The sequence below is a fragment of the Uranotaenia lowii genome, chromosome 3, assembly GCF_029784155.1.
Source record: "Uranotaenia lowii strain MFRU-FL chromosome 3, ASM2978415v1, whole genome shotgun sequence".
NCBI classification, from domain to species: domain Eukaryota; kingdom Metazoa; phylum Arthropoda; class Insecta; order Diptera; family Culicidae; genus Uranotaenia; species Uranotaenia lowii.
The window spans coordinates 274,627,873-274,650,417 of NC_073693.1; the positions used below are offsets into that span (position 1 = coordinate 274,627,873).

At 42.0% G+C, this 22,545-nt stretch overlaps 2 protein-coding genes across 3 annotated transcripts; one reads left to right on the plus strand and one right to left on the minus strand.

Moving 5' to 3' along the window:
• Nucleotides 1–3,126: 3,126 nt before the first annotated feature.
• On the minus strand, nucleotides 3,127–6,526 carry LOC129755392 (histone acetyltransferase type B catalytic subunit-like). 2 transcript variants are annotated; one of them, XM_055751848.1, is made up of 5 exons: nucleotides 6,369–6,526; nucleotides 4,067–4,817; nucleotides 3,802–3,993; nucleotides 3,504–3,743; nucleotides 3,127–3,432 (listed from the first exon to the last, which is right to left on the minus strand). In XM_055751848.1, the coding sequence occupies exons 2-5, from the start codon at nucleotides 4,811–4,813 to the stop codon at nucleotides 3,379–3,381; spliced, it is 1,233 nt and encodes a 410-aa protein (XP_055607823.1). In that variant the 5' UTR covers nucleotides 4,814–4,817; nucleotides 6,369–6,526; the 3' UTR covers nucleotides 3,127–3,378. The 2 variants fall into 2 exon arrangements, with proteins under 2 accessions (XP_055607823.1, XP_055607822.1); XM_055751847.1 differs by having other exon boundaries at nucleotides 4,067–4,820.
• Nucleotides 6,527–10,998: 4,472 nt separating this feature from the next.
• On the plus strand, nucleotides 10,999–15,153 carry LOC129753427 (uncharacterized protein K02A2.6-like). The gene has a single exon (XM_055749251.1). It carries the CDS (start codon nucleotides 10,999–11,001, stop codon nucleotides 15,151–15,153), a length of 4,155 nt encoding a protein of 1,384 aa, XP_055605226.1.
• Nucleotides 15,154–22,545: the final 7,392 nt, after the last annotated feature.

Sequence of the window (22,545 nt, forward strand, 5' to 3'; positions counted from 1 at the left end):
GTGTAGTTTTGGTTAAGGAGTAAATGGAACTGATTTTTGCGGGGTTCTCCGTTAAGGATTTTAATTTTGCTCCAAAGGACTTTGGAGGGAGTGTTGGGGTGAATTTCTTCAGTAAACTTAAGCCAACAATTGTTTTTTGCGGTCCGAACTGCGGACCTGGCTTCCGCCCTGGCATTTTTGAAAGATGTTAAAGCAGTCAGTTTATTGGGATGGTCATTGGGAATACGTCTTAAGAGTCGAAGGGCCTTCCTTCGTTTTTTCAGGGCTTCCCGGACTTCAGGCCCCCACCATGGGACCGAGGTTTTACCTGGTGTTCCGCTTGACCGGGGAATAGATTTGGAACCCGCTTCCAATAGGATGTTGTTGAATTGTTCGAGGGAAATAGAATCGTTAACGGAGATGAAACTTTCAATATGGGTTTGGTAGTCATCCCAGTTGGCTTCGTCGTAACGCCAGCGAGGCCTTGTGGCAGCTACAGGGGAGGGGTGTTGCAAATTAATTAAGAGGGGAAAGTGGTCACTCCCACCGTTGTCTTCTAGAGCTTTCCAGCCGAATTTAGGCCCGAGAGACCAGGATACTATGCTTAAGTCAATAGCTGACGTGTTTCCCGTGCGGGGACATAAACGTGTAGGGGAGCCATTATTGAGGATGGTTAGGCATTTAGTTTGGGCAAAGTCCTCGATGAACTCACCCTTTCGGTCGACGTTTTTACTCCCCCACTCAGTGGAGTGGGCGTTAAAGTCACCAAGTAGGATGAAAGGGGTTGGCATTTGTGGGATCAAATCTTCAAAGCCCTTGGTGTAGTCTTCGTATGATAGTGACGGCGAAGCATAGAGGGAAACTACGGAGATTTTAATGGGGGCTTCGAGACGAACACAGATAGTGTTGAGGGGGGAATTTATGTTGACAAAAGAATATGGGAATCCATTTTTTATCCCGAGGCCGACGCCCCTGCTGTGGGGGTTCGAGGGGTTTTTATGTGACAAAAAGTGGTAGCCGTTAATTATGTTAGTTTGTATTGTTGAATGTGGGGCGAGGGTTTCTTGAACAGCGAGAATTATTGGGGAGTATTTGGAGACAAGTAATTGGATTTCAGGTAATCGGGTTCTGAGACCAAAGATGTTCCACTGTAGAGCGAAGTTGGTTGTAGTTTTTGGTGTTGGGCTATTGCGATTATTGTGGGTCATAATGAGTAATAGAATTGAAGTGGTAGGCAGAAGTATTTAAAATAGTGGAAGAAATCTGGAGCTATAGTAGGAAGTTAGATCTATGGTTGGTTCGACTTACCGGCCTTTAGGAAGAAAGATGGATTTACCGTTGGGGTCGGATGGGTGTTTTGTCGGTTATGGTCAACAGTCGGGTCCTTAGCTGGTAGATTGGCATTGTTCGGTCTCCGTTGACGTTTCTTTTTGGGGCGATTCAGAATTTTACTTTCATCTTGTGGATTGGTTTCTGTCCCGGGGGGAGAATCGTCTGAAGAGGTTTTCCAGAAGCGCTTGGTGATTGAGGCCTTACTAATGGTAGAGTTGTTGCTTTCCATGCTGGTGTCACTTTCGGAACTGCATTGAGATTCGTTGGTTCGTTCTTTCTCTTTAACGAGTTGGGAAAAAGTAGCAATTTGAGCAGTGAGGAATGCCACTTGTCTTCGTAGTTCGGCAATTTCCCGATCCTTGGCGTCGACGGAAGAGCTGGAACTGGCTTGACTAAGTCGCTGTTGTATGGAGCTGGAACTGGCTTGGCTAAGTCGCTGTTGTATGGAGCTGGTCTGGTTTTGGCGGGATCTATATTCCTTTACGGCGTCATTATGCGAAATCCCACGGTCAGTCCTAATCTTGATAATGTCCTGTTCACCAACGAAAACGGGGCAAATGCGGCTTGTGGCGGGGTGAGGATTTTGGCAGTTAACACAGTTTGGGGTCAGCTTACAGTTTGTGTGGATTTTTTGTTCTCCGCAGATCAGGCAAACCGGGGCATTCTTGCAGTGTTTTTTGGTATGCCCAAAATTACCACACTGCATACACATCATAGGGCGAGGGTAGTATTGGCGAGTTGGGGTTCGAATGAAGCCGAATCTAATGTGGGTTGGAGCTGTCGTGCCATGAATAGTAAGAACGAACGTGTCCGTGGGGGTCTCCTTTCCGTCCACTTTCCTCAGGAATTTGTAGACATTGGTGACCCCTTGGCTGGCGAGGTCACCCGCAAGCTGTTGATTTGATACACCGGCGACTTCTTTGCATGTAACAATACATTTACATGTGTTGAGGGTTGGATGTAGAGTGATATTAATCGGAGTGGAATCAATTAGTTCGTTGACGGCAAGTAGTTTCTCTACTTGTTTCGGTGACCTAACTTTCAGCAGGTAGGATTCCCCTTTGTCGTAGGGATGCCCACCAACGATTTGTCCAACAGCGCGTTCAACAGTTTTTGATATGATGAAAGGGTACGCAGGCAATTTAGCTGGGGTGGTGGGTTTCAGTAGGAGAAACTGTATTTCCCCGTGTTCGCCTTTCGGGTCCATCCAATTCGGTATTCTTCTTTGATTCGAGTTGCTGGGAAGTGGGTCTAAGCCCCAAGGAGGGGGATTGTCCCCCATGATTTAGAAACACTATTCACTGATTCACTGAGCACAGTTCCTATTCACTAGAAAAAATCCTTTAATTAGGATGTCTGTGATAGAGACGATTAGAAAAACGCGGTGGTAAATTATTCAACGACGATGTTTTGCACTGAGGAGAAAGCGTCCTGTCTCAACGGCGGTTCGAGTTGAAGTGTTTCATTAGTGTTGGAAATGAGGGCCCTTTATCTAATCTCAAATCCTTAATCAAGAATTTGTCGTAATCATCGTTGATTTTCAGGAGCTCTGGAAAGACAACCTTAAATTTAAATTCCCAGAAAAAAAAAAGACAACCTTATCAAGGCTCTCTGGTTCACAGATCTGCGAGTCTGGCGGTGTTTTGCCGACACGTTATATGTAACGAAACCATCGGAAAACTAGAACAATTGGCAAACTTGTTTACCAAAGCTGGATAAACCGTCAATAAGAAATTAAACAAAATGTACCTTGCTTAGGATAATCCTAAGAATGTTCGAATTGATAAAGAAGATATGTTATTGAATTTACAGTTTTATTTCTAAAAGGTTCCTTAACGCCTAATGCTTAACCATAATAACAGTGATTTTTCAGTAACTTACTTGTGAGATAATAAAAAGAGAGAAAAAACATGATCAAACAGCAAAAAAATTATATCAGAAACAAAAGGAATATGAGAAACATTTTTGACAAGACTTTTTACGACGATATCTGGAAATGTTTAATGACATGCCTCCGGCATCAGCTTTATTCAAGGAAGCTGAACCGTTTACAACCATAACGCTAGCTTATTGTGACAGCTTTATCTTCTTGATAACCTGATAGTACACTTGTTCGACCTCCTGTGAAATAGAAGTTGGTAAGACATTTTAGATAAATGTTTATTTTGTTAACAAAAAGCATCCTATCAAACCTTATAAGCGGCATTCAGCTGTTCGATTCGGTCCTCCAAACTGGGAAGGATTTTGTAAGCCCCACTAACATCGACGCCACGCTTCTGCAGCCGAACCAGATCCCGGCGGTGTTTGCTATCGTTCAGATTCAGGCGCTTTTTCACCTCCACCCGATAGGCCCGATAAGCAGCGGCATTCTTGGTGTCGGTGACCCGAAGCCGGAGAATTTCGTAAACCACCCGGCACTGCTTCGGGTTGATCTATTGAAAGACAAATAAGTTACTTCTTGCTCGTTTTCTGAAGAACGTCACAATTTACCTTGAACTTTTCCTTGGCCTCCTGAAGCATCGCTTTGGAGAAGCCACTCGACAATTTATCATCAGCGAATGCAGGCAGGGTCATGCATCTTTTGGCGTCAACCACACACCGAATGTTTTGAACGATGTCGGTAGGTTCCTCGTAAGTTATGTCGGCCACATTTTTCATCGGGACAAAGTAGTTGTGCACCGTCTGTGGAGGAAAATACAAAAAATATTGTAAGAAATCCATTTTTTTTTAAATTAAAAAAAAAACGGAAACTTACATGTTCGATCAGTCTCGAAGCGATTCCCAGTTTTTGGAACGGGGGCAGGACCAGAATTTGGCTGATTCGTGGTCTTATGAATTCTGGGTATGAGTAATACTGATAAACCGTAAAATAACCGGCCGTTGCGTAACGAGTTTCATTGTTGTTATTTGAGTATTTCTCATAAACAATAAAGAACAACCACAAAGGATCGTGTTCAACACGACTGAAGGCATCAATAAACCAGAATGAAAACGATTCCAATCGTGCATGATACTTCAAGAATTCCTTATCGTTGCAATCGCTCATCCAAACTTCAAAGGATCGTTTTCCGGTGCTTTCGGATGTGCCGGCGCTCAACTCGAACTCGTCAATCTTGGTTCCGAACGGTTTAAACGAGCCTGCCTTCGATTTCAGCACTTTCTTGTATTCCTCCAGGTTGGTGTAGTAGCATCCATCTTCCACCAGGGAGGCCAACGATTTCTCCACATCGTCCGATTTGATTCCGTCCTGGTAGAATTCTTCCACCTTTTGCCCGTACTTGATGTTAAAGTAGATATCTAAGGAGCCAGCGGCAAAGCACACGTCGATTTGCAAATCTCGATAGCCGAAGATGCTCTCCTGCTCCCCGAAAATCTGATGGGCCATCTCCGGGTGAAAGGCAATCGAATCATCTTCGAAGTCCGACTCATCCCGGATCATCCGGAACTGGGTACAATCCAGGGCTTTGGTGACGAAGTTTTGCAAGCTAGAAATCGCCGTCATGGTTCTGCTATGGGATCAAGTTTGAATATCAATAAAGGAAAGTAGTTTTAAAGTAAAATTAAATAGCTTGACTTGAGAAGTGGTATAAATGAACTGGATACTTTTTTTTTAAGGTTTTATTAATGACACTTTACCATCTTTGTGGCATTCGTGTCTTGAACTGGATACTGTTGTCAAGTAAGCTTTAAAAACTGACTCTTGATGGTTTCGAATGTCAAGCAAAGATGATTACAGATTTCTGAAGTTTTATAAGTCGTGTAAATTCAAAAAGGGATCCTAATTATAAAAAAAATTAAAAATGTTGATACTTTGTTCAATTGATTAGGATTTTTATAAGGTAAATATTTCTGAGCTAAACCTTTATGCAGAAGCGCATCTTTGTAGCATAGATTAGAAAATTTGTTAACCAGAGGATAATTTTTCAAACAAATCGTTCAGATTTCGCAATCTGTGTACTGTTTGCGAAATCTCAAGCATAGTGAGAATAAAGATTGCTCGCTAGGGGCCAGGATGCTATATCATGAATTCACTACTGATGCTTAAAATAAATCTAAATCTAAAGGATAATAAGGTCGTTATTTGTAATTTACTGTTTATTAACTTGTGAATGCCATTTGTGGCCAGTTAACAGACATGAATTTTTTTTATCTTTAAACTAGTCTGTTTGAAAGACGATATTGCGTTATTTCATTGGAATTCCCGTCTCTGTTGGTTATTATCATATCAATGTATCAATGAATCGAGGGATGAATCATCCGCGCAGGATGAAAATCCCAGAAAAAGAAAAGAAGAAGAAAAGATATCAATGAATCGGAAGGTAGAATCCGACAGAGAGCACATGATACTGGAAATTGAGGTTATGTGTTTTATCGTTAATATAAGTTTTTCTGAGATTCAAAACTAACGAAAAGCTCTGTAAAAAAAAATTAAGAATATATGAATTTCTTCATTCGAGTTTTATCAAAAAGCACATAGCCAAAAGTCATTGCTAAATCATATGTTTGGGCCTAATATTCATAAACAAAAAAAATATTTAAATCATACGTTCTAGACCTAAGATTATTTTTTATGGATATTTCCAGATTTGGACAGGCTGCATATTATGGCTTTTTCCAGAACGGGCATTAGTAACTCAGGGGTCCCTGTGTAGATTTGTTTAGTAAAAAGGATTGTGGTACATTCTAGCTTTTGATCCTTTGCGCTATAAATGAGATGGCTACACTATCGAATACCCGGATACCAGCTCTACGGTTCTAGCCCGGTTGTTTTTGACATTTCTTACGCACACTTGCTGAGCGTGTACAGATGAGACGGGACAATTAACCTCAAAAACTCTCGGTACAAAAAACGGGCAGCAAGTCGACGCAAATGGTCATTTTTGAGGTTAATTGTCCCCAAACTGAAAAGTGTTGGTGAAACAACCAGCATAATTTCACAAACACTACCAGTGGCAAATAGGACTATTTCTGAACCAAGAAATTGCGCCAAAAATTTCGCCTGCCGTAACCTCAACAAGTATTCCGACAGCAAATTAAAGGGTCAATTATATACTTACATGGGAGAACGACACCGGGAACGTTAGTTTAATGGATTCGAGTATGGTAGTAACTGTTTTAATGTAGATTTTGAGATAAAATTGCAGGAAAACTGCCTATTAAATGCACAGCAACTTTTAAACAAAGATTTTTGTTTGCCATCAATTTTTTGCGAAAATGTCACGCTTGGCAGTGCTGCCAGTTTTGCGTTCAAATTTAACGAAGCTGAACGAAAAATTGTACACGGTTATGAATTTAAACTCAAATTGAAATTTGGATGAAAAGAGTCTCCTAACGTACTCAAAATTGATCTTTCTACAGCAGTGTTCCTCTGATAGAAAAAGATCAAAACAAAGTCCTTTTTTGTAATTTTTATGAGATTTACCTTTACACTTACTTAATGTTAAGTTTACTTATCAAATATTTTCACTGTTGACGTTCCGGAGCCGTTTTTGACATTCATTTCTTAGTTAAATAAATAATTTCTTAGGGTCAATAAAATAATTTTCATCGAAATTTTTTTTTCTCAGAGAGTTTAATTAAAACCACTTAAAACGTTGTTAAATGTTAAGTTTACTTATCAAATATTTTCACTGTTGACGTTCCGGAGCCGTTTTTGACATTCATTTCTTAGTTAAATAAATAATTTCTTAGGGTCAATAAAATAATTTTCATCGAAATTTTTTTTTCTCAGAGAGTTTAATTAAAACCACTTAAAACGCATTCGTCTCCCATCAGTCAGTGAACACGGTCGTGTTTTTGTGCAGCCTCGTGTGTGAAAAAAGTATCCTTTGTTCGGTTGATAGGAGACAGTTACCGCGTTCAATCCGGTGTTTTTTTTTGCCGTATGGTGACACAGAAGACAATCAAATTCCTGCTAGCTACCAAAGCAGAAAAGTGCCGTCGCTAGCAAAGTAAAGGACTTTCCCGAAACTTCGCCTTTCGAGTGCTGGAGGCCAGCAGTTTTTTTCTGCCTGCAGTTGTTCCCCGTGAAAGTGAAGTGGCCCCCTCTGGAAGTGTTTCCCCTACCAGGCGGGTGAAGGTCGTCGTCATTGTTTGACAAACGGCCTGATAATCTTCATTAGTCTGGTTGTCCCGCTCGTTGAGATTCGTGGCAGCCATCTTCAATCAACGAAGGAAGACCACGTGGTTGGAGCCATCGTTAGACACTGGACCATATATACGACTTGGAAATTGGTCGAATACCCAGTAAGCGCGTCCTCTCAAAAATCGACAAAGAATTCAAAAAATTGAGTACTGGGTATCCAGACTTAGGAAAAAACTGTTATATTTCGGCGACACTCGCGCACGCCGGAGCCGATATTTCTTCTTATTTGACTTGGGAGCATTTTTCTGAAGAACTTAACTGGGCCGACGGGCGACGGCTGCTCGTTTGATATTATTCATATTCTTACCTTACCGGGCTACTCGTTTCGAATAAACTGTGTCCAAGCAAAGCATTGTCAGTTCCTGACGTACCCTCGTGTGGTGCGGTCGGGTGATAACGGGCGGTAAATTTTTAAACGAAGGATTTTAAGGTTTTGAGAAAGTTGAGTGTTATGTGAAGTGTAGTGTAGTGTAGTGAGAAAATGTAAGACATCGCCAATAAGGTGCAACGTTCGGTAAGTGACATATTATATTTTATAAAAACGAATATCATTTCAAAAAATTTATGTACATAATCCATTGTATGAAGGGTGTTTGTAAACAATCACTTGGGGTTGAGTTCTTGAACAGGCATTTTGCTATTTGCAAGACCTTTCATTTGACGCCTCAAGAACTCAAATCGGTCAAGCGGTCATCGAGAAACGTGTGTGACATTATTTTGTATCATACACACACACATACACAACACATACATACACACACATACACACATACAGACATTTTCCGATCTCGACGAACTGAGTCGAATAGTATACCACACTTGGCCCTCTGGGCCTCAGATTGAAAGCTGGTTTATCAAGCGACATGTATAGGGGAGAGTGGGGATACTTGATCCCCTTTTCTTATTTTCACCATATCTTTTTGGAAACATTTAACAACTCGTCGTCTTTGACATTTTTTGACAGCTTGTAACTTCAAGTTTCTATGCTCAAAAAATTAGAACTATACTTGAACCCGTTGATGAACTAGAAGCATTTTCGTGGGAGTAAAAAAATTGCGATTTTTCTGAAGTTAGGGGAGACATGATCCCCTATTGAAAGAGACTTGATATTTTATTCAGGAAGCCCTAATCCTTGTATAAAATCAAACAAAACCCCAAGATAGAATGTTAATTAATGTTAATAATTGACTATTTTGCTCATGTTTGTTCTCATTTCACAATTTATAGCAGACATAAGAAGAAAATTTTATAACTTCGTCTCAACGCTAATAACATTGCATACTTAAAGGCGCTATTTTTTTATAATTAAGAGAAAATTAATTATTTTTGCTCTTTTCTTCAGACAATTGTTTGATAAATATAAGTTTTTGGATAAATATTAATAATTTCATAATCAGCAATCAAAACGATCATTTCAGAAGAAGAATATGTCGTTTGGAAGGGGGATCAATTGCACCCAACTCTAGGGGATCAATTGTACCCATAATCAACATTTTAGAAAAAAATTTCTGAAAAAAGTTGGGAGTTTTTCATTGCTTTGAAAATATGGCATTATGAAGTTCATTTTACGCTCGAACGATTAATACATTGGAACAAATATTTTTTTCATAATTTTCCCATGTAAGGAACATTTTAAAGTTATGAAAAAAGATCTTCAAGTTACATTTTGTGAAATTTTTCAAACAAAGTTCAATTACTCAAACAATTATTTTGTTAAAAAATTTTAAACTACAAGCATTGTTATTTTGCTTATTTTGGCACATTTTTCTAGAACATTTGATCTTTGTAAGACATTCCAGTTTCGAGATATAGCTAAGGAATCAAGTATCCCCAGGGATCAAGTATCCTCATTCTCCCCTACCCTTCTTTGTAATAAGGGTAAAAAATAAAGAAAAGGGGTCAATGTCACCCCTTATCACGGTATTGTCATAAAATATCGAAATAACAAGTAAACGGCCAATTATCAAATCAAAATTGAAATTATTTTCAAGAAATTTTTTTCCCGATTTTGTCAGGTACCCTGTTTTGTCAGCCCTAAATTCAAGATGGGGCTGACAAAATCGGAACAATACTGTACAATGTTTCGGTTGTTGAATGGTCTTTAAGACTGAGTTGGCCATCCAATAACCAAAACATCAAATAAGAATCATAGTCGATAACTCCGAACAAGAATCTGGATTCTGAATTTGAATTAAAATTTTGTATTAAAGTCAAAAGTTTGATATGTAGAAAGTATGAATCAAAATTCCCTTTTTTGAAGCTTGATTGTATTGTTCTGATTATATCTATTTGCTATTAAACAATTCTCAGTCGGGTATTAAAAATACGAGAAGATTTTGAAAAAGAAATTTGAATTTCAAATTTTAAAATTTGGAAAAAGGAAGATAGTACAAAAAAAACTAAACTAAACACTGTTGTCCAAAGTTTTCTGAAAACAACGGATTAGATTAGTAAATATAAATTCAATTGTTTTGTACGCTGCGGGAAAAATGTGAAGCATACAAACAAAAAAATGCGGGTAACGGTTTCTGAAAGGATTAATCCAATAAAGCATTGATTTGGGAAATTGCGTTTTGTATGCCCTTTATCAAATCAACACCACTGTAACGGAAATTATTCGGCATGCGTCGACAGATCTGAGCCGAACACACACACCACGATAGGAACGCACGAGCACAATTCGGATCGCGCTCTCTTGGGGCGGGATAAGCATTTCTACTCAGATTTCGTAGTACTCACGCCCGAGACACGTATATGGTGAGTTCCTCTCTACCGATATAATGATGCAAAATCGCCAGAGAGATCGTATCGATTTCTCTGGCGATTTGAGTTACCTCTCTGCCGATTCAAGTTTACCGGGTAGTCGTGAAGAACGAAAAAATCAAACAAGTTTGTAATTTCTTTTATTTTTTCACTGTTTCTACTCTATCTTTTTTCCCTTTTTAATATTTTAACAATTAAGTGCTTCGCTCATATTTTTAAAACGGAGACATTAGTGTCTCCGTTGAAAAAATATGAACGAAGGCGGGGGGTTAAACCCCTCAACTGATAATGATGAGAATATGACCTACGAGAATGAGGAGCATCTGGAGGATCCAGATGCTGCTGGTCCCTCAAATGCTCACATTTCTCAGACGGACAGTAATTCCTCATCATCAGTTGAGAGTAGAACAACCCGGCTCCGAAAATATGCGGAAGGTTCATCTTCTTCAGGATCTTGGGTGGTTTTTATCCGGCCCAAAAAGAACGGCAAGCCTCTCTGTTATAAATTTAGATTGCTTCACCTTAAATTACATTCCTTGATTTGCCACACCTTGCATTATATACATCTTGCTATCAGCTGTAAAACTTCCCCACGCTTTTTGTACTTCCGTTAGTCAGAGAAAACCGAGCAAAGAATATACACGCGTTTAGCCTCTGAAAAGTTCTCGTGTTTTCATTGCTGCCTTCCAGACGTTCCCTAGTGACCCACATTGCGGCCAACCTACGGCCACTTCCACAACAGTTAATTTGGCGACGAGTGGTTTTGGACGCTGGAAAGGATGTTTCGGGACGATCCGCCTGCTAATCGTGCTGTTGCTGCTGCCCCAGCTGCTGCTGCTGTTCCAGTTGCCGTGCCGCCATCTTTCACAATTGAACCATTCGACCGAAATCGAATGAAGTGGTCAAGATGGGTGGACCGACTAGAATTTTCGTTCACCTTGTTCGGCATTCGGGAGGATTTCCGATTGTTTATGTTGCTGCACTATATGGGGGGAGAAAATTACGATATCGTTTGTGACAAATTATCACCCCGAAGACCGCAAGAGCAGACGTATGCTCAAATTGTGGCCCTGCTGGAGGCGCATTTTAATCCTGTGCCGTTGGAGATTTTGGAAAATTTCCGCTTCAAGTGCCGCAAACAAGGAGATGAACGACCGGAAGAGACAATCGACGAGTACTTGGTAGCACTTCGAAAGCTTGCTATCACATGCAATTTCGGCGACTATCTCAACACTGCTTTGCGGAACCAGTTCGTCTTTGGTTTGAAGGATCGTGCCATTCAAGCGCGGCTGCTTGAAGTGCGGGATCTCACTCTGGATCGTGCCCGGGATACTGCGGTTTCAATGGAGCTCTCCAACAAAGGCGGAAGAGAGATCCAATTGAAACAAGGAAGAAGTGAAATGAATTTCGTGGACCATTCTCGCTCTGCGAAAGCCACCCGGTCGAATACAATCAAGAAGAAGAAAAGTGAAAATATGGATGCCGGGAAGAAGAAAGGTGAATGTTTTCGTTGCGGAAGTCCAGATCATTTCGCAAACAAGTGTCCGTACCAGAATGCGGTGTGCAGGCATTGCAAAGTATCCGGACATCTACAAAAAGTGTGCCTAAAGATGAAGAAGAACGCGAAAAGTGACGCCAAGAGCGTAAAATCGGATGCAAATTTGCTCGAAGAATCACAAGAAAGTGCAAGTGAGGTTATATCCTTGGATGAAGTGTGCAAGTTAGACGGTGTCACCGTGTCACCATCCCCAAAGTATTGGTTGGATGTGAACGTAAATAGTGCTACGATACGGTTTGAAGTGGACACTGGTGCTCCAGTAACAATAATAAGTGTGAAAGACAAAGAAATGTACTTTCCTGAGAATGCGATGCTACCGTCTAACTTGGAGTTAGTGAGTTTTTGTGATACGAAAATTAAAATCCGAGGAATGCTGAAAGTGAGTGTAAATTACAAAGAAAAATCGATGCTGTTGCCGTTGTACGTTTCGAACGTGAAGAAACATCCGCTGCTGGGACGTCAGTGGTTGTCGGTGATGCGAGTTGATTTGAACAAGATCGCCTACCACGATGTCCATACGATTGCTGCTGCTGCTGTGCCGCTGAAAACAACGCCTGCTGCTGTGAAATCGCTTGTTGAGAGGTATGCTGTTCTCTACGACGAGTCGATTGGAAAGATAAAAGGGTTGTCCGTCAAGCTATGCCTGAAGCCAAATACGAATCCGGTCTACATCAAAGCCAGAACAGTGCCTTTCTCCTTACGTGGTGCTGTTGAGAAGGAGCTCGACAAGTTGGTGAGTGATGGAGTGCTCGAAAAAGTGAACCACAGTGCATGGGCGACTCCCGTGGTTCCAGTCCCAAAGGCCAATAATAAAGTGCGACTCTGCGGTGACTACAAGATTACTGTCAATCCAAATCTGGTAGTTGACGATCATCCGCTGCCGACAATTGAGGAGCTTTTCGCCAATGTTGCTGGAGGCGAGAAGTTCACGAAGATCGACTTGACGCAAGCGTACCTGCAACTGGAAGTTGATCCGGATGATCGAGAAGTGCTGACTCTTAATACACACAAGGGTCTATACCGGCCGACGCGCCTGATGTACGGCATTGCGTCTGCACCTGCGATTTGGCAAAGATTGATCGAGCAAATACTGAATGGAATACCTGGTGTTACCGTGTTCCTGGACGATATTCGGGTTACTGGTCCGAATGATCATGTACATTTGCAACGGCTTGAAGAAGTTCTGAAGCGCCTCAGTTCGTACAACATGCGCATCAACCTGGAGAAGTGCCATTTCTTCGCGAACGAGATTGAATACTGTGGATACAGAATCGACAAAGACGGTATCCACAAGGTTGACAAGAAGATCGCTGCCATTCAGAACATGCCCAGACCGGAGAATAAGGAACAGATTCGCTCGTTCGTTGGACTTGTGAATTATTATGGAAGGTTCTTCCCAAACCTTAGTACGACTCTTTACCCGCTGAATAACCTGTTGAAGAATGACGTCCGTTTCGAGTGGTCGAAGCAATGCGAAGAAGCATTCAGCAAAGTCAAGCAAGAAATGCAGTCCGACAAGTTCCTTGTTCACTACGACCCAACCCTGCCGCTAGTTCTCGCTACTGATGCCTCACCCTATGGTGTCGGTGCGGTACTGAGCCACGTCTATTCCGATGGTTCGGAAAGACCAATCCAATACGCGTCTCAAACGCTCAATGCTACGCAACAGGCCTACAAGCAAGTTGACCGAGAGGCATACGGAATCATTTTTGGAGTTCGCAAGTTTTACCAGTACCTGTACGGGAGGAGATTTACTCTGCTAACAGATAACCAGCCATTGAAGCAGATCTTCTCCGACGCGAAAGGTCTCCCGAAAATGTCTGCCCTGAGAATGCAGCATTATGCTACATTTCTTCAGTCATTCAACTACGAAATCAAGTTCAGGCCTACCGGACAACACTACAATGCCGATGCTTTCTCACGTCTACCGCTGAAGGAGAAAACTCCGGAGAATGTCATCGAAGAGACGGACTACCTGGAAATCAACATGATCGAAACATTACCACTGACCGTAGAGGAGCTCGCTAAAGCTACTGCTACGGACCAGTCTGTGAAAGTACTGCTGGAAGGTTTGCGGAATGGGAAGACCGTCGAACCTAGAGACCGTTTCGGCGTAGATCAACAGGAGTTCACGGTGCAGAAAGGCTGCGTCATGCGAGGGATTCGAGTTTACATTCCTCCGTGCTTGCGAGTGAAAGTGCTTGCCGAACTACACTCTACACACTTCGGCACAAATCGATTGAAGGCTCTCGCTCGAGGATACGTGTGGTGGGAAAAGATCGACCAAGACATCGAGGAGATCGTGCGCAACTGCAACTACTGTCAGTCCACCAGGGCTGAACCCACCAAAGCGCCGACGCACTGCTGGGAAACACCGACTGCACCATTCGAACGAGTTCACGTCGATTTTGCTGGTCCGTTCATGAACACATACTTTATTGTGCTTGTGGACGCCTACACGAAATGGCCTGAGGTGCGTATACTGAATAACATTACTACTGCTACTACCATCCAAATCTGTCGTGAATACTTCGCAACGTACGGAATTCCATCCGTCCTGGTGAGCGACCGTGGAGTTCAATTCACGTCCGAGGAGTTTCAAAGGTTTTTGAAAATGAATGGAGTCTATCACAAGATGGGTGCACCGTATCATCCTGCGACGAACGGTCAAGTCGAAAGATTCGTTCAGACATTCAAAGCGAAGTTGAAGAGTTTGCAGTGTGACAGATCATCGATACATGCTGAGTTGTGCAAGATTTTGCTGGCCTACCGGAAGACGATACACCCAGCAACTGGTAAATCGCCTTCGATGATGCTGTTCAACCGACAGATACGATCTCGTTTGGATTTGCTGATTCCAAATTCAACAACCGAAGCCAAGAAGATCGATGGTAAGGTGCGCGACATCGCTGAGGGGGCGAGAGTTGCGGCCAGAGATTACCTCAACAAGGAGAAATGGAAATACGGTGTGGTTTCTGAAAAACTTGGAAAACTGCACTATCATATTCGACTCGATGATGGGAGAACCTGGAAACGCCACATAGACCAAATCCGAGAAGTAGGACAACATCTGCCGAACAAAAACGATCAACCTACACCTGTGTTGATTGAGAACGATCCTGTTACCGAGACAACAGTACCTGTGGCCATCGAGCGAACTACCATGAACACACCTGTGACTCCAAGAGTACTGCCGTCGGGTCCGAAGTCTCCTACCAAGCCACCATCCATGCCAGCTAGGTCTACAGAGGATCAAGTCACCGAAGTCGCCTTGGGTCCAAGAGAAGCTGCTGCCAACACTGGTCGTAGCCACGATCACCAATCACCAAGACGTTCGGGACGGGTCATCCGACCACCGAAGAAGCTGGATTTGTGAAAGAGATATTTGTACCCTAGCTTACTTATTACTTTGAAATGTATTTGAATTCCATTTGTTAGGAGGGAAGAGCTGTTATAAATTTAGATTGCTTCACCTTAAATTACATTCCTTGATTTGCCACACCTTGCATTATATACATCTTGCTATCAGCTGTAAAACTTCCCCACGCTTTTTGTACTTCCGTTAGTCAGAGAAAACCGAGCAAAGAATATACACGCGTTTAGCCTCTGAAAAGTTCTCGTGTTTTCATTGCTGCCTTCCAGACGTTCCCTAGTGACCCACATTGCGGCCAACCTACGGCCACTTCCACAACACTCTCAATGTGGTACAGATCACCAGATCACCAAAGATCTGGCGAGGTGGACCTCTGTAACCAGTGTTACAAAATTGCGTGCAAACAAGCTGCGCGTTGTTGTGGGTAACTCGAAAGCTGCTAACGAGATTGTAGCCAGCAATTTTCTGAATTTAGAGTATCACGTTTACATCCCGTCTCGAGACGTAGAGATTGAGGGCGTCATCACAGAAATGAGTCTGGACGCGAAATACGTTAAATCCAACGGCGTTGGTAAGTTCAAGAGCCTCGATTCGACTTCTGTCGAAATCGTGGATTGCCGTCAACTCAATACTGCCAACGTCGTAAATGGAGTTACAAAGTACTCGCCTTCAGCTTCATTTCGTGTGACCTTCGCGGGTACCGCCCTCCCTCACTACGTCTTGATTGACGGAGTTTTAAGGCTTCCTGTGCGACTCTTCGTGCCTCGACCCATGCATTGTCAAAATTGCATCAAATTGGGGCACACAGCGTCGCACTGTTGCAATAAGCCACGCTGTCCCCAATGCGGGGAGAATCATGGGGCTGGAGCATGCTCAGCAATAGAGCAGAAATGTGTCTATTGCGGGGGCTCACCCCATGAAATCTCTTCGTGCGAGGCATTCAAGAGTTGCTGGGATAAACAGAAGCGCTCTTTAAAAGAAAGATCGAGACGTTCTTATGCCTCTATCTTAAAGAGCGCTTCCCAAGCAACCAAAAGTCGCGTTTTTACTTAACTCCGAACTCCGAAGTTCACATTTGGCTGAAAAAATGTATTACGGGAACTTCAGGTGACCCTTGTCGCGTAAAAGTTACTCAGGAACTTCCATCGCCCTTTGAAAGGTTAAACTATCGATAACGGAACTTCTAAGCGCTTTTAATGGAACTTCTTTCAAGAAGGTCCATAACGTTCGCGTAACATTCCAAAACGCACCATTAAGATACTTGAAGGTGTTTAAAAGAACCTATATGGGAAATCTAAGCGACATGTCAAAAACGTTTTTCAAGAAGGTCGATATCATTCGCGTAACATTCTAAAGCGCACCATTAAGATACTTGAAGGTGTTTTAAAGAACCTATATGGGAATTCTAAGCGACATGTCAAAAATGTCTGTCAATTTCTTGTCATGGTATTTGTTTTGTTTATATCTGTACTGATATTTACAAATGGAATTCAAGATTTTTTCGAATTTTTCTTATAAATGTTAAATAAGATATTCGAATAAATTTTTGATGATGCGAATTTTTGTTATGATTCATATTGTGTACTGAAAGTCCTTTGAACGAAATAAGGTACCTTCTATTGACCAACCCACTCAATCATCTCAAATGACATTAAGTTTAAATACTAATCATTACAGTGGCAATTAGCTATTGCTGGATTGGTCGAGAGGCTGGTGAGTTTCATTGCAACCTAGAGAGCAGCGGTTCAATTCTCTAGGCGTGTAAGCAGCTTTTGTAATCAAAACAATATAATTAAAATCAATGAGATAGACCATGATAGACCGGCAACCTAGCAATCTGACATGTGGTTGTCAAAGCAATCTGTCAATTGGATTTTTTTTTCGGCGCGTAGAAGTTTCTTGACATTCTCTTAGAAGCTGAATACAGGGAAACAAATCGAACCGATCTGATAATGATAACTGGTTTATCACTTGTGTAACACTTAGCGATAAATTTTAAAAACTGATGACTTCTCATCCCTTTCCAATGCCGATCAGGATAACTCGTTCGAACTTTGCTCTAGTGGGCATCAGATTTCTTGATGTGCGCCCCGTGCAATTGTTGGTGTTTTTGCTGGTGCGTCAATTTTTGATGGTGCGACCCGACCCGTGCTCGGGTCGGCCCGGCACCTTGTGTGTCATAAGCAATTGTTGGTATTTTTTGTGGGTGCGTCTACCGATCGGGTCGGTCCGGCCCGGCACCTTGTATGTCATCAAGCAATTGTTGGTATTTTTGGTATTTTTTGTTCGTGCATCTACACATCGGTCGGTCCGGCCCGGCACCTTGTGCGTCATCAAGCAATTGTTGGTATTTTTGGTATTTTTGTTGGTGCGTTTACCAGTCGGGTCGGCCCGGCATCTTGTGCATCAAGCAATTGTTGGTGTCCTCCTTGGGTGCCAGCAAATTGTTGTTGCTTATCCTTAACGTTACAAAAGACGATAAATTTGAATCGGAAAGCACAACTTATCGGGAGCAAAATTGAAATTGATAAGTGCTAGGTATAGTGTTCTTGAGGATGAAAATCTCTCTCACGGGTGTTTTGATCGGCAAATTCTATCGGAGGATAACGATTTTTGGATTCCCTGGCTGAATAGCGTTCTCTACAGCCACCTAAACGAACTTGAAAGTAGCTTTAAGAACTTAAATTTTGGGCTGATTAGCATTCTCTTCAGACACAAACGAGAGCTGATTAAGCTTCTATGGAACCTTTTTAAGGGAATTCTGGTTGCTTGGGTTCTCCACTGGCCCAACCTCATTCGAGTAACATCTTTTCTGTGTTGCAAGTTGACAACGAAGAGGCGACTGACGAGGAGAACCCTTTTGTTTTCGTTGCGAACTCCCGGAAACGTGCTAAAACAACTCCCAAGACACCCAAAATACCCAAGAAAATCCCTACAATGAGCCCTCCAATCAGTGTTCCTAAAAAGCCGAATGCTGCAGAACAACAAAAACTAAATCCTCCTGGATTCCGCACGATATTTTCACCACAGAATAATCCAACTCCAGCAGGGACCTCAAAGGCCCCCATGAAAAATGCAGTTTTGTCAGAATCCACTTCCCAGCCGGGATTGTTCAAGTTGGCTGACATTCTAAATGGAATGTTTTCGTTTTTGAACGTTTCTGAATCCATCAGAAGCATTGTAACAACAATGCTTCCTGTATTAAAGACATTTTTGAAGCAATTGATGCAAACTTGGCCCCTCATTTCAGTGTTTATCTCTCTCGATGGCTAATTTACGCCGAGAGGTCGGAGATATCACTGTGTTACAGTGGAATTGTCGTAGTATTATCCCTAAACTGGATCCGTTCAAATTTCTTCTTCATGAAACTAGTTGCGATATTTTTGCCCTTTCTAAAACATGGCTTTCTTCTGAATCAAACATCTCCTTCCACGATTTTAACATCATCCGTCTGGATCGCAACGATTCTTATGGAGGGGTGCTTTTGGGGATCAATAAGCGCCACTCCTTTTATAGAATCCACCTCCCTTTATCAGGAGGAATTGAAGCTGTTGCATGTCATACAACTATAAGAGGTAAGGACTTATGCGTTGTCAGTTTGAACTGGCCTCATAGAGTTGCAGTGGATCGAAATCACCTAGAGGACCTGTGCTCAGTGCTTCCTGAGCCAAGGTTGATCCTGGGTGACTTCAATTCACATGGAACTGTCTGGGGAGAACAAACTGACGATTGTCGTTCTACTCTTATTTATGACATTTGTGACAGTTTCAATTTAACAATTTTGAACACGGGTGAAAAAACACGAGTACCTAAACCTCCTGCAAGACCAAGTGCAATTGACCTCTCACTCTGCTCAAATTCTCTATCATTGGATTGCCAGTGGAAGGTAATCCCTGATCCCAATGGTAGTGATCACTTGCCAATCAAAATTACAATCACCAATGGGGCCAGCACTTCAAATTCAACAAATATGGCATATGACCTTACAAGACACATCGACTGGAAAAAGTACTCGGACGAAATAACAGATGCCATTGATTCTATGAATGTTTTACCTCCTTTGGAAGAGTATCACTTCCTTTCACGTTTGATCCATGAAAGTGCACTTTGCGCCCAAACAAAACCCATCCCAGATTCAACTGTTCTTCGAAGGCCCCCAAATCCATGGTGGGACCAGCAGTGTTCCAAGCTTTATAAGGACAAATCAAAAGCATTCAAAGATTTTCGAAAACATGGAACCCTTGTCCTTTTTGAATCATACGTTTCCCTTGAAAATCAGTTCAAAAATTTGATCAAAGGGAAGAAAAAGGCGTATTGGAGAAATTTTGTGGGTGGTTTATCAAGGGAAACATCCTTGAGTACCTTATGGAAAGTTGCACGAAGCATGCGTAATCGATCATCTACAAATGAAAGTGAAGAATATACACATAGATGGATATCCAACTTCGCACGGAAAGTCTGTCCAGATTCTACACCTGTGCAAAAAATAATCCGGAACGTGCCTTCTGATAGGTGTGGTCTGGATTCCAGCTTTTCGATGGTCGAATTTTCACTTGCGCTCCTCTCTTGTAACAATTCAGCTCCGGGAATTGATCAAATCAAATTTAACTTGTTGAAAAACCTTCCGGACGCAGCAAAATTTCGCTTGTTAAATTTATTTAATCAATTCTTGGAGAACAACATTGTTCCCCAAGAGTGGAGACAAGTGAAAGTTATCGCTATCCAAAAGCCCGGAAAACCAGCATCCGATGCGAATTCGTACCGTCCTATAGCGATGTTGTCTTGTATACGCAAGTTGATGGAGAAAATGATTTTGTTTCGTTTGGATAAATGGGTAGAAGCAAATGGTCTCCTTTTAGATACTCAATTTGGGTTTCGAAGGGGCAAAGGGACAAACGATTGTCTTGCTTTGCTGTCTTCAGAGATACAAATGGCGTATGCAAAACGTGAGCAAATGGCTTCAGTGTTTCTAGACATAAAGGGAGCTTTTGATGCAGTGTCGATAGAGGTTTTGTCAGACAAGTTGCACTCCCGGGGTCTGCCTCCTCTATTGAACAACATCTTATACAGCTTGCTTTGTGAGAAACATCTGAACTTTGCTCACGGAGATATTGCAATTAGAAGAACCTCCTACATGGGTCTCCCGCAGGGTTCATGTTTAAGCCCACTTTTGTACAACTTTTACGTAAGTGACATCGACAGTTGTCTCTCTGAAGGCTGCTCTTTAAGACAACTTGCAGATGATGGCGTAGTATCTGTAACAGGTAATACTGAGTCACATCTGCACAGACCTTTACAAGATACTTTAAACAGATTGTCATCCTGGGCTTTGGGGCTTGGAATCGAGTTCTCTCCAGAGAAAACGGAGTTAGTGGTTTTCTCTAAAAAGCATAGACCAGCTCAACCACAGCTCCAACTTCTTGGCAGGACGATCACTCAATCGAGGTGTTTTAAGTATCTTGGGGTTTGGTTTGATTCCAAATGTACATGGAGAGCACACATTGAGTATCTGAAAGGAAAATGCCAACAGAGAATCAATTTTCTCCGATCAATCACTGGCACCTGGTGGGGAGCCCATCCAGAAGATCTTTTAAAATTGTATCGAACAACTATCCTCTCAGTTATGGAATATGGTAGCTTCTGTTTCCAGTCGGCTGCCAAAACTCACCTCATAAAACTCGAGCGTATCCAATACCGTTGTCTTCGCATCGCTTTGGGCTGTATGCCCTCTACGCACAACATGAGTCTTAAAGTTTTGGCAGGAATACTCCCTTTGAAAGATCGATTCAATCTACTGTCACTTCGGTTCCTCATTAGGTGTGAGGTCATGAACCCATTGGTGATCGTTAATTTTGAAAGGTTACTTGAGCAACATTTTCATACAAGATTTATGTCTATATACCATGTCCTCATGTCAATGCAGGTAAACCCTTCTTCGTATTCTCCTGCTCGTGTTTGTAGCCCAGACCACTGCCCAGACTACGATAATTCTTCTGTCCAGTTTGATTTGTCTATGCAGCAGGAAATTCGTGGAATCCCGGATCCGCATCGTCCACTTCTGATTCCAAGAATTTTCGAAGCTAAATATAGACACGTCGATGCTGATAAATTGTACTTTACTGATGGATCACTTATAGAGGAATCAACAGGATTTGGAGTGTTCAACGAAATATCTAGCGCCTCTTACAGCCTCGAGTCACCATGCTCTGTGTATATAGCAGAGTTAGCAGCAATTCATTGGGCTTTGGACAGTATCGCTTCAAGGCCAGTCGGGCACTACTTTATTGTAACGGATAGTCTGAGTTCTGTTCAAGCAATTCACTCAATAAAACCGGGAAAGCACTCGCCATACTTCTTTGAGAAGATACGGGATAGTTTGAGTGCTTTATCAAAACGTCGCTTTTACATCACCTTTGTCTGGGTTCCCTCTCATTGCTCGATAGAGGGTAATGAGAAGGCAGACTCTCTGGCAAAGGTGGGGGCGATGGAAGGCGACACGTATCAGCGTGAAATCGCCTTCAACGAATTTTACTTTTTAGTTCGAAGAAACTCTCTTGTCAACTGGCAACGCAAATGGGACGAGGATGAGGATGGTCGGTGGCTGCACTCGATTATCCCAAGGGTAAGCCTTAAACCATGGTTTAATAGATTGGACCTGAGTCGGGATTTTATTCGTATATTTTCCCGCCTCATGTCCAATCATTGTTCCTTAGACGCGGTACTCTATCGTTTTGATATTGCTGGCAGCAATTTGTGTAGTTGCGGCCAAGGTTACCACGACATCGAGCATATTGTTTGGTCGTGCGAGGTCCATCTTGTCGCTAGAACGAATTTCATAGACTCCCTTCGGGCCCGAGGAAAACCACCCTATGTTCCAGTGAGAGATGTGCTGGCAGTGATAGACTTGGACTACATGTTCGAAATATATCTTTTCCTTAAAGCTATTGATCTTCGTCTATAATTCTTTTTATTTTCATGTTTCCCTATCTATTTTCTTTTCTTTAAAAAAAAGTGAACTAGAAGTAAGCAAACTATTGTAAAAAAAAAAAATAAAAAGAGTTTGGCTCCTTAAAGCCTAAAGGTATGAGCCGTTTCAAATAAAGAATTAACAAAAAAAAACACTTAAAACGTTCGTCCATAGAATTTAACATTATTTTTTTTCCTCGGACAGGAAAAGCCCGCTGGAGTTAAATTTTTCCAAGCCTCTTCTCCAACAGGCACAAAACCCTATCAAAACAATTTAACAATTAGTTTACAATATTGTTTTCAAAGAACGTAAGAGCATTCCAGCCAATGAGCGAATTATCGCTCTTTGAAGGAATGCTGAAGGGTATTATTGAGATGACTAGTGTACTAAACTGTGTTCTTAAATTTATTCGTGTAAGGGCTAACAAC

What these genes read in the sequence shown, in the direction of transcription:
- LOC129755392 (XM_055751848.1), bottom strand. Translation starts at nt 4,813, where the DNA reads ATGACGGCGATTTCTAGCTTGCAAAACTTCGTCACCAAAGCCCTGGAT. An exon ending in CTTCGAGACTGATCGAACAT is followed by an intron (nt 3,994 to 4,066) that starts GTAAGTTTCCGT and finishes TTTCCTCCACAG; the next exon opens with ACGGTGCACAACTACTTTGT. An exon ending in AGCTGAATGCCGCTTATAAG is followed by an intron (nt 3,433 to 3,503) that starts GTTTGATAGGAT and finishes TCTATTTCACAG; the next exon opens with GAGGTCGAACAAGTGTACTA.
- LOC129753427 (XM_055749251.1), top strand. Translation starts at nt 10,999, where the DNA reads ATGTTTCGGGACGATCCGCCTGCTAATCGTGCTGTTGCTGCTGCCCCA.